The 14,306-nt window shown below is 47.9% G+C and overlaps 1 protein-coding gene and 1 long non-coding RNA gene across 2 annotated transcripts in view; both read right to left on the bottom strand.

Annotated features, from left to right (window-relative positions):
• Positions 1-1,166: 1,166 nt before the first annotated feature.
• LOC307052947 lies at positions 1,167-2,500 on the bottom strand. Its single transcript, XR_013810885.1, has 2 exons — positions 2,270-2,500; positions 1,167-1,360 (listed from the first exon to the last, which is right to left on the bottom strand). It is a non-coding gene; the product is annotated as an uncharacterized lncRNA (long non-coding RNA).
• A 2,575-nt stretch (positions 2,501-5,075) lies between these two features.
• The window catches only part of GALNT10 (polypeptide N-acetylgalactosaminyltransferase 10), a gene marked incomplete at both ends in the record, with an annotated part of 210,169 nt that continues 200,938 nt past the window's right edge, over positions 5,076-14,306 (bottom strand). The window contains 4 exons of the mRNA XM_079701909.1: positions 5,076-5,234; positions 5,725-5,874; positions 8,680-8,796; positions 11,985-12,206. Coding sequence (XP_079558035.1) covers positions 5,076-5,234; positions 5,725-5,874; positions 8,680-8,796; positions 11,985-12,206 — 648 coding nt within the window. The remainder of the gene's footprint in view (positions 5,235-5,724; positions 5,875-8,679; positions 8,797-11,984; positions 12,207-14,306) is intronic.

The raw sequence follows: 14,306 nt of genomic DNA on the forward strand, positions 1-14,306 counted from the left end.
GCAAGGCCCCGCAGGGCCTGGCTCGGTTTGCCCCTCCTTCTCGTCTCCTCTGTCTTTCCCACTCTGCTCCAGCTCACTGACCTTCATACCTGTCATGCTCCCCCGACAGGGTCTTTGCCCAGGCTGCCCCTACACCTGGAATGTTCTTCCCTCCCTTTATTTCCTAGTAAAATCTTTTTAAAGAAACCATTAAAATGTTTAGAATTCATGGGTGGTAAAAGATTTTTCAAACAACGACAACAACAAAAAACACGAGTTACAAAAGACAGTATCTACCTTCGTGTTCCAGGGCTCAAACCTGCCGCAGTGGCCAGCGATCAGAGACCCCTTTCTGTTAATCAGCCTTCTCCAAGCCGCGGTCCACAGCGCCCTCTAGTGGTCCCTGAACGACAGCACCAGGATAGCTTCTGTTCATGGCCTCCTGCAGCCCCACCCGAAGACTCAGCCACAGGAGCACAGGTGGAGCTGAAAGCATCATCAAAAAACTCACTCCACTGTGTAAAACTGGGACCTAGCTAGGGGGCAGGATTTGCACAAGATTTCACCGAGTCTGTTGCGGAGCCGGGCCAACCAGTGTTCTTTCCACTACATGGTATTACATAATCGAATACTCAGAAGCATCACAACGCTTTGGTAAGCAGGGACTTGTGGCTCATGGGTGAACATAAGACATGAGCTAAGCTTGTTTCATATTTTCACTGAAATCCTCCACTCGTGGGTGTGGTCTTTGGGTGTAAGACCCTTTGTGGGCTACCCCGCCTAAGTCTGTGAACTCCTTTTGTGCCTCCAACATGGGAACTCCTTCCTGGCCCAGGGCCTTTGCACTGCCTGTTCCCTTTGCCCAGAATGCTCCTCCACCAAACTGCCTCTTGGTTCATACTCCCTCCTCATATCATCCAGCTCTCACACAGGCATTCCCTGACTATCCTCACGTTGATCCCTACCCCAGTCTCTAAAATACCTTGTTTATATCCTTCATAGCCCTATTCACACCTGAAATCATCGTGGTGAGTTGTCTGAGGTCTGCCTTCCTCTCTAGAACGATGGCTGTTGGGAATTTATTCTGGACCTAGCAGAGGCCCTGGGCACTGAGCGGGTGCTCGATGAATACACGGGGAACGATGGACTGGAGAATGGCGCAGACAAGGAATTAGCCAGAGACCACATTAGAGAAAAGTCTGGAGGTTTACTCAACAACAGTCACAATCACAGTTGTACATGGTAAGTCAGGTCTTCACAAAGGCTCACTTTTCCAGGCAGGAGATGAGAGGTTGGTGGTCTCGAGCTTTCTCTATGGAATCCCAGGTCTGACTTCTCAAGTATTCCTTGCTTGTAATCCCTTTGGGATCCACCTTCAAGCCTGTAACAGAGCAGGACCCTGAACTTGTTGGTTGGCATGGCTGAATCAAAGCCGGGAGTGGATGTTAAGAGGACCTTGTTGCTTGGAAGGTAGGTCCAACTCCCACCCCAAAGGTGACAGTGGGCCTTGGCTCAAGATCAAGTTTGAACAAACATACTACTTGGATTTTTACAAAAATGCATCAGTTGAAAGCAGAAAAGAATTCCAGGACAGAACTCACTCCTTGCCCTTCTCCCACACTTAGAAATCTTCAGAAAACTTAATTAAAAATGCATTGCCTTCTAAGAATTACAAAGGATCACCCAATCTGTGCAAACAAGGGATCCCTGAAGCAAGGAGTCCAGATTTCTCAGTTACTACTGTAAAGTGCTTCGCCACTCTTTTGAAACTTCAGAAACAAAAAGTAGGGATGCACAGAAAGAAATATGGCGCCATCTTCAAGGAGAAAAAGAAATTCAACAGGTGGCGAATATAATGTGGACTTTGGGAATCCAACAAGATTCAACAAGAACTACATCTTCAACAAGAACTGCTCTTTCTCCCCAGGTCCTAAGGTCGTATCTCCCATTAGATCCCTTTTGTGGATGTACTCCCTTCTGCCTCTGAGCTATTTCTTCCAAAAATAGGGAACTGATAGCTCCTGGACTGTTTTAAAAGTTGAAAGCTCCAACTGGAAGCACAAGGTGGAATGGCTTTTCACACGTGCCTGCACACTTAGCTGCCTCCTCCAAGGCCTTGTACTGACAGTGAAGATGCTCTTTGCATTCCAAAATGTTTCTGGAGTCCCCCTTTGGAAAGGCTGCTGGTGGGCCACACAGGCATGATACTTTCTAGCCACACCCTGTTTTGCGACCTCATGCTCAGAAGAAAGGCTCTAAAGGAAAAAGGGTCCACAGTCTCACACATTACCTGGCTGACAGCACCTCCACAGGCTCATGGCTGTTTGACTGAGCATCAGCCGGGGTGGAGCAGGGACCTGGATCCTTGAGCCAGGTGGTTTTCCAAAATGAAGACAAAACAATGGGTGGCTAGTATGTGCGATCAGTTGGCCAGTTACCAAATGGACTTCTCTCCTTCCTTCCTTGATTACAGGCTATGTCAAGTCTCGGCACCTACAGATGTGGGATCAGCAATTACAAATGCCAGAGTGCTCAGAGGACCTGCCCATCCCTTGTTGAGGGTGCAAAACCAGACTCAAAAGGAGAACAAAAGGATGGAAAAGAGGACGACTGAGGACTGCTTGCCGCTGCTCCTGCTTTCCACATGCATCCTGTCACCCACTTGGAGTGGGACCATTTGGAAACCTAGCCAGTGCTCCACCCTCCACCTGGGCGCGGGATTGGGGGCTGCAGGCGTGGCTTCCAAACAGGGCCCTCTCCCAGGGGCTGCCGAGGCCCTTCTTGGCCACAGATTAAACAAGCCATGCAGTTACCCTTTAAATTTGGGGTGTTACTTGCATTAAATGGAATAACTTCTGGCCTCTGGCCCTTGGGAGGCATCGCTGTCTCAGATCCTGCTCTAGGCCCAACGCCTCCTGCTTGAAAATTAGACATTAAGAAACACACACTCATCCAACAGGAACTGCACACACCACCAAAAATGTTTCCCCTCCCCCCAACCCCACCCCTTTATGTCTAGCAAGGCACTAGGAAATGATTCAAGTTTAGGGATTGGCTGTACATTTGCATTTTTTCTTTTTAAAAGGCACAATTTTTATTTTAATGAAGCTGAATTACTCTCTGATGATGAATCCTAACTCAGTTCTCCCAAATTGCAACACTCTTGTTATCCTAGATTCTGGAAGGGGTCTCATCTTCGACTCCTTCCTACAGAGGGCCACTTCTAAAGATATAGTACTCCCTTGGAAAAGACATCAGGGGTCGACAAGCAGGCTTTGTAAGCACAGGGCTGCCTCTCCTGCGGGTAGGTGGCCAGAGCAGGCCTTGTGCTGAGGCAGAAGTGGAAGTGACGCTTTGCCCGCTGCGTGGCCGGGAATGTTTACTTCCCTCCCCAGATAATTGACAGCCTTGAGATCAGCCAGCATCTCAAAGGCAGATTCGTGGCTTTGCTCCCAGATTTATGTCTCAGTTATTTCATTGGTAAATAACACAATCGAGAGGCTCGACTCTAATTGGAATACTGATTCAAGGACTTCCTGGGCTAGCTGGCAGAAGCCGTGGGCTGTAGACTGCGATTTCCATTTCTGAATCAGTGGGTGGCAGGCTGGTTACAGAAACACTTCCTATTAGTTTGGGAGCCCTCTGGGAGGCTGACAAATAATTAACAAAGCAAAAGGTAAACACAAAGGACTGGCATGGAGCTAGGTACACGTCTGTTCATGGGACACTGGGATCTGTTCTTCACTGCAGCTGTGACCTTGGTGGCAGGTTGGCAGGGCTTCAGGTCTGGGCTGAGGACCGTGTCACACCAAGGCCTCCGGTATGAGCTGATGGACACAGGTCCCCTTCCCCCTCCCCCAGCACCACCAACCTTGGATTTCACAGATTGTCTCTAGGCTGGGGGCTGCCTCGAATGTTTTACACTTGGCTGGCTAATCACAGCATCCTAGAAATCCATATTGGATTCTAGAATACCAGAATCCTATGTGGCATTTTAGTTTGTGATCACAGTACAGAGTTCTTTAAAAATTCTAGAATTCCATATGAGAACCAGAACCACAATGAGTCAGAGGCTAGGCATCGTGCCCATGGTCCACCCTGGAGGGCTCCGGACCTCGCACCTCTGTTCCTCTCCTAAGCCAGGCAATTGGCCGAGAGAGAGAGAGAGAGAGAGAGAGAGAGAGAGAGAGAGAGAGAGAGAGGCGGAGAGAGAGAGAGAGAGAAAGAGATGGAAGCACTGACGAGGGAAATTCAGCCAGAATTTCTAGTTTGGAGGTTTTCTACTGGGCCCGTGCCACAGGCCCAAGGCCATCTGAAACACAGTCCTGAAAAGCTGGTGGCTGGGCTGTCCTTGTGCCCGGAGAGCACTAAAATGGGCATTTCGAGTACCCTGAGAGCAAGGGGAGACATCCCATCTGTCCACGGCTGCAAAGGAATATCTGCGGGTCGCGCTGCTGCCCCCAGGCCTGGCAGTTGGCAAGTGGTCAGGATTGAACACTCAGAGAGCCCGAGGCACGGCTTTCGACTGACTGCATCTCCTGGGGCTGTGACAGAGAACAGACGCTGGGCAGGTAAAAATTCAAAGGCTGAAACCAGTGGCCCCGAGAAAGACTTTTTCCCTTCTGCTGCAGATGGGTGGCACTGGTGCTAAAAGCTGCCCCCCCTACAGACAGAATTTGCTCTCTCTCTGCAGGACTGTCATGTATGAGCCACCTGAAGGCTAGGCAGCCTCGGAGGACTCATTTTAGGGTGCTCTAGGGCTGCCCTGGCAGTCCTCCCGCATAACACTCAAGGGAACGTGGTGACAAAGCTGAAAAGGCTCTCCTGGATTTCCATGATGCCGCCAGGGGTGCAGCAGGCTCTGCTTTTGAGCGGGGCCTCTTGTGAGGTCTGCTCTCTATCCCGCCTCCACCACTCGGGGCCTGCAGGGCCAGGCAGACACCTGGCCCAGCTTCAAGCGCCCCCTCTGCCCTGGCCTGGCTGGCCAGCAGCTTTTATGTGACGGAGTCCACAGAAGCCCTGCCTCTCTTGGGAGAGGGAGGCTGCAGTGAATGCCAGAGAGGACCCTGCCAGGCCTGCCACGGGAACGTGAAGGCTCAGTTGCTGTTGAATTTCTCCAAGACTGTTGAGTTGGTGTGTTCAAACAGCCACTGCTGAGTGGGAGAGGAGGGGTTGCAGCTGTTCATGAAGATCCTGTGGTCATGTTCACTGCAGTCCATGCAACTGCCGCTGACGGGGTGATACAGGGTCTGGTCCTGCAAAACAGGCAGGTTATCAGCCAGGCCACGCTGGGGAGGTGAACAAACAGCAGCAGCAGTAACAGCAGGGAGGCAGGGAGGCTCGCAGACCTGTCTGGCTCTCCTGTCGAGCACACAGTGGGCACTGCCCGCCTCCCTTGCAGCTGGCCTTGTCACGTGCCTGAGCTGCGCCCGCTGGGATGCGGGCAGAAGTGATGCCTGCCACTTCCGGGCTGGGGCCCTAATCACTGCCCATCTCCAGTCAAATTTCATTGGCTTTCAAGGTGTTTTTTTTTAAGAAATGGGCTCAGCTGCCAACATTTAAGATTCCAGAGACTTCAAACAAACAGCTGAATTTCTGCTTTCTCTTGATGACTGGAGAGTCGGGCATGGTAGGTCTGTGGAACAAACATGTGAGGGAGGGGCTCTGGGGAGCAGGAATGAGGCACCACATTTTTTTTTTTTTTAATCGAGCAGGTTTCCCTGTTCCCCCCACACCCTGTCTTACTTTGCGGTACTTCCACAGCTGGTTGCCCTTCATGCTGTGGCAGTCGTAGAGGGTGACGGGGCTGGTGTGGGAGATGGCGTCGAAGCAGAACTTCTTGGTGTGCTGGGGGTCTCCAGGCCGGATGTCCTCTCTCCAGGTGAAGGTGAACACCTGTACACACAGGCACATCGTGACGCAGATAGCAAAGCTAGGGGACTCTCTTTTTTTGTAATCATGGGGAATTTTTAACACAGGAGTTCAGAAAAAAGTTTATTGACCACACCTGTCCCAGTGACCCAGCTTTGAGGATTACCAACTCACGGCAAATCTTGTTACAGTCTTCCCCTCACCATATCCCACCCACAACGTTATTTTGAAGCAAATCCTGGACATCCTACCACACCAGGTGTCATGACTTCAGTAAATGCCATGGTAACAATGAGAAGTTATCACAGAATCTTCCATGTCATCAAATATCTTGAGTTCAAGTGTTCTCAGACTGCCTTATACCTCTCTTTTCACAGTCTGTTTGAATCAGGATCCAAACCAGGTTCACATATGGTATTTGGTCGATAAACTTTCTTTTCAGCAGCTTTACTGAACAATATTTGGCATGAGATAAATTGCCCACATTTAAAGTGTACAGTTTGATACGTTTTGACATAGTTGACACCCGTGAAACCATCATCATCATCAAGGTAGTGAACGTATCCATCACCCCAAAAGCACCCTCAGGCGCCTCTGTAATCTTTTCCTCCTGTCCCTCTCCACTCCTCATGCCCCTAGGCAATCACTCCCCTGCTTCCCATCACTAGAGATTAGTTCACAATTTCTAGAATTTTATATAAAAGGAATCAGACAGTATGTATTTTTTTGGTCTGATTTATTTCACTCAACACAATTCTGTTGAGATTCATCCATGTTATAACAACATTTATTAGTAGTTCATTCCTTGTTATGGTCAAGTATTATTTCACTGCATGGTACTCAGTTTACCTGTTCTTGGACATTTGGGTTGTTTTCGGTTTTTGGTTATTTCAAATAGAGTTGCTATGAACACGTGTGTACCAGCCATTGTATGGACGTATACATAATTTCTTCCCTCGTGGATAAATCCCTTGAAAAGGGATGCCTGGATCCATGTGTAGCTTTCCAAGAAACTGCCAAACTGGTTTCCAAAGTGGTTGTACCAGTCGCATTCCCACCAGCAGTGTGTGCATGGTTCCAATTCATCTACATCCTTGCCAACCCTTGGTATGGTCAGTCTTTTTAATAGATTATCATTTTAATTTCCATTTCTCGAATAACTATGAAGTTAAGCATGTTTGATGTGTTTGTCACTGACATGCCTTTTTTGCTAAAAATGTCTGTACATACCTTTTGCCCATTTTTAAATTGCATTGCTTATTTTCTTATTAAGTTTTGAGGAATTTTATACTCTAAATATAAGTTCTTTATCAGATATACGCTTTGTAAACATTTTCTCTCTGTGTCTTGCTTTTCTATTTTCTCAACAGTATCTTTTAAAGAACAGAAGTTTTTCATTTTGAAGAAGTCCAATTTATCAATTTTTTTCTTTTATGAATTGTCTTTTGGTGTTGTATCTAAGAAATCATGGCTTGGGTTACCAAGGTCACAAACACTTTGCCTATGTTTTCTTCTAAAATATTTTGTTTTAGGTTTTATGTTTAGGTCAATGCTCCATTTTGAGATAATTTTTGTATATAGTCTAAGGTATTTATTGAAAAAAATTTTTTGCATATGGATATGCACCACTTGTTGAAAAGATTATATTTTGTGCACTAAATTTCCTTTGAACATCTGCAAAAGTTGGTTGTCCACATACGTGTGGGTCTATTTTTGGACTCTCTATTCTGTTCCATTTATCTTTCTTTATGTCAATATGACACCTTTAATTCCTGACATTTTATGATACATCTTGAAATCAGTGTTAGTCTTTAACTTTGTACTTCTTTTGAAATTTTGTTTTGGCTATTCTAGGTCCTGTCCATTTTCCATATGAATTTTAGAATCAGTTTTTCAATTTTTACAAGAAAGCCTACTAGAATGTTAGGATTCTGTTGAATTTATATATTTCTTTGGATAAAATTGATATCAATTATTGAGTCTACCAACCTATGAACACGGTATGTATCTTCATTTATTTAGAACTTCTTTAGTTTCTATCAGCAATATTTTGTAGTTTTCGGTACACAGGTTTTTCACATTTTTTGTCAGTTTCACACCTGAGTATTTCATATTTTTTGTCATTGTAAATGCTTGTTTTTAATTTTAACTTCTGATTCTTCATTATTAGTATATAGAGAAACAACTGACTTTTGTATCATGCAACTTTGCTAAACTCAGCTATTAGTTCTGGTAGCTTCTCTGTAGATTTTATTGAATTTTCTACATAGATGATCACATACTCTGCAAATAAAGACAGTTTTTGTTCTTTACTTCCCACCTGGATGAAATTATTTTTTTCTTGCCACAGGTTAGAACCTCCAGAACAGTGTCAAATAGAAATGATAAGGTTGGAATCCCTGTCTTGTTCCTGATCTTAGTGGGAAAGCATTCAGATTTTTACCATGAAATATGATGTTAGCTGTAGAATTTTTTTTTTTTTTTTGCACTACACGGGCTTCTCACTGTTGAGGCCTCTCCCCTTGTGGAGCACAGGCTCCGGACGCTCAGGCTCAGTGGCCACAGCTCACGGGCCCAGCCACTCCACGGCATGTGAGTTCTTCCCGGACCGGGGCACAAACCCGTGTCCCCTGAGTCGGCAGGCGGACTCTCAGCCACTGCGCCACCAGGGAAGCCCTGGCAGGTGGATTCTTAACCACTGTGCCACCAGGGAAGTCCCGAGACTCATCGTTGACCTGTGGCCTCTCCCTCCCAGTCCTGACCATGTGAGCACTGCAGGCCGTGATGGCACAGAGAGCCTGACTATTGGTCCTGAGGAGCGCCCCTTACCTGCATGTTGTTCCAGGCGGCCTCCCCTCGGCCCCGGACGCAGCTCTCCAGCCTCAGTGGGGAGCCCAGGGCCCCATGCTTCGTGTCTGCACACAGCCCTGTGCCCATATTGCGGATCTGGACAAGAAAGAAGCAAAGAGTGGACCAGTGAGCCACCTCGAGATACCTGCCTGGGCCCCTGCTGGGGTCGGGGGAGGGAAACAAGGCAGAGGCATCACATGGGCTGAGTGCTGAATTGTCCTAATAAAGCTTGTCCTAGGTTGGTGGGTGGGCCCTGAGCCTCTCAATAAAGGAACACAGAGAGCCGCTCTGCTAAACCCTGCTTTGTCTTAGAGCACGCAGAGTCCTGGGGTGGTGGCGGGTGCCTGGAGGGGAGGCACTGTTGAAAGGAGGACTCCCTGGCTCCTCTCCCAGAGAATTTGACCCAACAGGTCCAGGGATCAAATTTTTCCCTCATTCCAGGTGATCTAGAGACTATGCCTTGAAAACCACCCTAGAAAAGGTGTAGGGTCTTTGCTGTTGGACCTTGGAGACTCTGCCTTTTAGGGCGGGTGAATGGGAGGATCCAAAGAGGAACAGTGGTCTCACTAAGATGGGGGTGGTGTGCAGGGAAGAACACCGTGGGAGTGTGGAGGCCCCGGCGCTCGCGTGGCCAGCCAGTACGGACAGCAGGCAAGCCACCGTGCCAGGTGTCGGCATCACATCGTGCAGCTCCTACTTCACAGACGTGGCTCCTCGTTCGACTGAGGGGTAGGGGGTGTCGGGGCTCAGAAAAGATCAACTCCAATGTCTGGCTGCAGGGGTCTGACCACCCAGCTGCCGTGTTCTGCATCCACCACTGTGTCCGAGAGGAGGCCACACTCCCTGGCGCCGCCCCCAGCCAGCGTTTCAGGGAGGCAGGCCCACCCCCGGGAGATGCGCGCTCCTCTGGCAGGTGATTAGGCCAGAAGACTGCCTGTTAAACACGGCCAGACTTCCGCAGAGCCTCACTGCAGGCTGGGACCCTTCCTCCCCAGCATCACGGTCTGACGGCTCTCCCCGCCGCCCTGCTCAATTCTTTCCTCAAGCGTTGCCCCAGTAAGTCTCTTGCATGTTTAGTCCCATCTTGGTGTCTGCTTCTCAGAGGACCTAAACTAACACGGGGGAGAAAGCCAATAAAGTGGCAAAGAAATGAAGAGCTTCATGAGGGAAATCAAGATGACACCTTGTCTAGAAAACTCGTGCTGGTGTCAGGCGGGGCTAGGCAGATGGCTTAGTTGGGAACGGTCCCTCTAAGTTGCTGTGTGAATCTGAACAAGTAACATCTGATGTTTCTGCCGGCCCAATGCGTGTCTCTCGTCCTCTGGTAAAAATGCCCTGATTTTCCACGGCGCCACTGCTCCTGGCCCATCCCGTGGCCAGAGCATCCATCCTACCCTTGCTTCCCCCTTCTTCCAATAGCCACAGTGATTGGTGCAGGATCCAAGGAGAAGACTTCAATCCTGGACCTTTGCTGGCTCTACTGGGCAAGAGGTCTTTACTTTCTGCTGGGTTGGGCCAAGCTTGGGATTTCTCAGCCTGAAGCTTCTGGGAGCCAATCTTGCTACTCGCGGCATGAGGCCAACACAAAAGGAAGCACAGTTAAGCAGGAGACAAAGAGACTGACATCATTTGAGCTCCCTGGATCCACGTGTTGACAGCTGAAGCCACAGCTATCCAAGGTTCCTATGAGAATCAATAAATCCCCCCTTTTCACTTTAAAATGGACTTCTGTAACTTAAAACAGGAGCGCTAATGCTTATGCTCCCCCTCCACAAGCCCCCATATATCCATCTCTAAGTGAATGGGTGCTCTCAACTGGAGCCAGGAGCCACGCCCAGGGTGTGGTGACAGACTGTCTACCTCCTCCAGCAGGACCAGCTTCATGGGTGTGTGACAAGGGCAACAGCACAGGGTCTCTCACTGAGAGTCTGTTTGTTGTTTGTTTTTCAATACATTTATTTATTTATGGCTGCGCTGGGTCTTTGTTGCTGCTCGCAGGCTATCTCTAGTTGCGGTGCGCAGGCTTCTCTTTGTTGCGGAGCACAGGCTCCAGGCACGCGGGCTTCAGTAGTTGTGGTGCAAGGGCTCAGTAGTTGTGGCTCATGGGCTCTAGAGCGCAGGCTCAGTAGTTGTGGTGCATGGGCTTAGCTGCTCCGCGGCATGTGGGATCTTCCCGGACCAGGGCCTGAATCCGTGTCCCCTGCCTTGGGAGGCGGATTCTTAACCACTGCGCCACCAGGGAAGTCCTGTGTTTGGTTTAAAGCTCTGCTGTCACTGTCTTAAACTTTCTAGTAATTTTATCTTTGAAACCTGCAAGTGAAATCTGATGGGGCAATAGAGCATGCACGTGAGCAGAGGTGACACATGCTCTATGAGCATCTGCCGTTCCTTTCTGCCAAGTTCACAGACAGCGACTGCGAGTCCCTGCAAGCACAGAATCCTGGGGTCCCACATGCAGGGCAGTTCAGCAGGACTCAAGGGGAGAACAGGGTGAGTGTGTCGTGGCTGTGACTCAGTGGGGGCGCTGGCATGTCCCAGAGGCCACGCCCTCCTTTCCAATCAGAACTGGCTTCAGCTGCACAAAGAGGAATGCTGGTCAGACACAGGAGGGACTGGGGATCCCTATCATGTCCTTTCTGTGATGCTTCCCTGGATGAGCCAACTACTTCAGCAGCAGATAACAGCACAGAAGCAAAGGGAAGGAGGGGGCAACCCACAGTTCCTTTCCCTTCAGTTCTTTCTCATTCATCAGTAAGCCCAAGGTAGAGACTGTTGATAGGACGTGTACATTATCAAGAAGTGAAATAAAAACAGCGGAGTTAGTTTTGTGCAGTGTTTCCACTGCTCTGATAAAAAATACAAACGCATGGACAAGGTTTGAAACACAGACTGTGAAATTTCACCAACTGTGCACGAGTTAAATGCTCTCATTGCCTTTAAAACTGGCACTGCAGAATATAAAGATGAATGGTGAAATTCACACTAATAATTTAAAGTTTTAATTTTTGTCTACTTATAACATTCAAGAGCAAACAAACAAAAACACCACCACAAGACTAAGAGACCACCGAAAGAAAGTAAAAAGTTATACTTTATACCTCTACTGGCACTTTTTAGATGACGATAAGTTTTTGTTTAAAAAAAATTTTTTTTTTTACTGAAATATAGTTGATTTACAATGCTGTGTTACCGGCACTTTTTTCTCTGACCTGTGGACCTGGGGTCTGCACGTGCATTTTGCGCCGGGCCCCAATTATGTGGCTTGCCTGGCCCTTCAGACTCACCTCACCCCACGCTGCGGCCGGGGGCTCCACAGGTGGGTAGAATTTGGGCAGGTCCCAGGCGATCTTGGTCATAAACCACTTGAAACTCTTGCAGTTAAGGGAGCTGCGGATCTTTTTCTGGGCAGTTACATCTCCAGCGGAGAGGTGGCGGTACTCGGGCCGGCGCTGGTAGATGTGCTCCGCGTACTCATCCATCCATACCTCTGCCACTCGCTTCAGGTTCTGGAGGGGATAGGCAGGTACAAGGGTCAGGGTCTCCAAAGGGCCGAGGAGAAAAGTGGGTACAAAGGGTCCTGGAGGTGGAGGTCAACCTTTCTTATTTTATGCTGCATCAAGGACCACAGCCCCACTGTGTTTTTAAGTCTTCTATATTTCTATTTATTATTTACGCATGTTTTAAGGACTCTACAACTTACGGTTGAATAATACACTGCTGCTGCTTTTCTTGCCCATCTTGCATCCCCTCTTTTTCTACAGATCGCCTCCCACTGATTTTCCTTTGGGGACCTACCCCTGCCTCACTATTATCTCCTGTGGCTGAAGGAAAGGCATGTGACCCAGCCTGGCCAATGGGAATATAGATAGCCCAGACATAGGGATTGGTCAGCAGTGGGCATGTGACCTGGGCCAAGCCAATCAGAATCGAGAGGCATCAGTCCCAGATTTTTTTTTTTCTTTTCTTTTTCCCCCCGTAACTATGGGGAAGAGTTGCTGGGTAAGATCTGGTGGGTAAGATGCCGAGAGCTGCTGGGCCATTTGGAAAGCCTGTTCAAGGCTGAAGTCAACCCAGAATGAGGCAGAGCTGAGGGTTAGAGCCAGGATCACACTGCTTCTTTTGGTTCCTGAATCCAGCCATGTCTGAAGCCAGAACTACCTCAGAGCTTTCCATTTACATGAGTCAGTAAATTCCCTTTCTGCTTAACCCAATTTGAGTTGGGTTTTGTCACATTCAACTAAGAGTGCTGCCCAAGTTGCCTGGTAAAAACGAATTATAATTTGCAACCAGAAGGTAAAATTCCCTCAGCAGCTGGAATTTTTAACAATCCTTTGAGGTGTTAAGGTTGCTACTCTGATTACAAAACACAAAGATAATCAATAAAAATTGACAACCATATTACTGGCAAGTAGAGTCAGCAGCAGGTGAGGAAATATCCTGTTTGTGAGTAGACTTGGAGAAAGAGGAAAAGTGAATTCTTTTGTGTAACTGTGATGAAAATCCCTCACTCCACCTGCAGTGTAGATCCCATCTGCTGAGAACCTCTTACTTTTCTTGGAAGAGCAAAGCATCACGGTTCAGGAGAAATTCCCTGCTCCCAACATCTTCCTCCAACCCCAGGCTGTTGCCAGGATACCTCCCCCGCTTTAATTCTCTAGGCTTTATCATATCATTTTCCCCCTACTGCAATCCAGATTTCCTTCTGAAGGGTAAAAGCGAGTTAGCACTTTAGGCTGTTATCAATCACTCGCACCTTAGTGTAAATGACTGCCCTAGAAGCAGAAGGTAAGGCTGCGGTTGGCAAATGTTTTCTGTACCGGGTGAGACAGTAAATATTTTAGGCTTTGCAGACCATGTGGTCTCAACTCTGATGTAGCTATAAAGCAGCCCTAGACACTATGTAAGTGAATGGGTGTGGCTGTCAAAATTTATGGACACTGAAATTTGATTTTTTCATGTGTCACAAAATATTATTATTCTTTTGATTTTTTCCCCCCTCAGCTATTTAAAAATGTAAAAACCATTCTTAGCTTACAGGTCACACAAAAATAGTTTGCCAACTCCTGAGTAAGGAGGAAGGAAGCTCACAGGAGGAAGGCCCTGGTATCGAAGCCCAAATCCACCAACTCCTCACTTTTGCTGGCTCTGAGTTTGGGACTGGGAAACTACAAAATTTCCTTGCCGCTGTCTCATTTTTTCTGAGTGCTGAAGAGGTCAACAGTGGGTCAGAAATCAGTTCGGGAACATTGTTATCCCCCCCAGGCCCCTGCAGAGCAGAGGCTGGGTTTAATTTAAAACTGTGCCCAGAGGAAGCTGAAGGCCTAAGGGAGACGGCACATCTGAAGAGTCTCCTTTTCCTGCCTTGCCACCCAGGTCCTCTGGCTCACTGTCTGATTTGCTCAAGCCACAGGGACGATGAGAGACCACTGTGGTTTCTTCTCCAACCACAGGCAAGGATGGCCAGTCTGACCAAGGAAAGGTGTTGAAATTCACCAGGATTCTTTTTAAAGGATCAAATCAAATAATATTCTAATTATAAATGATACTTAAATTACTATTTTAATGAATATTGCATTTTCCAGACATGGCTTAGTAAGTCATTTCTC

This window comes from Hyperoodon ampullatus, assembly GCF_949752795.1.
Source record: "Hyperoodon ampullatus genome assembly, chromosome: 4".
NCBI lineage: Eukaryota > Metazoa > Chordata > Mammalia > Artiodactyla > Ziphiidae > Hyperoodon > Hyperoodon ampullatus.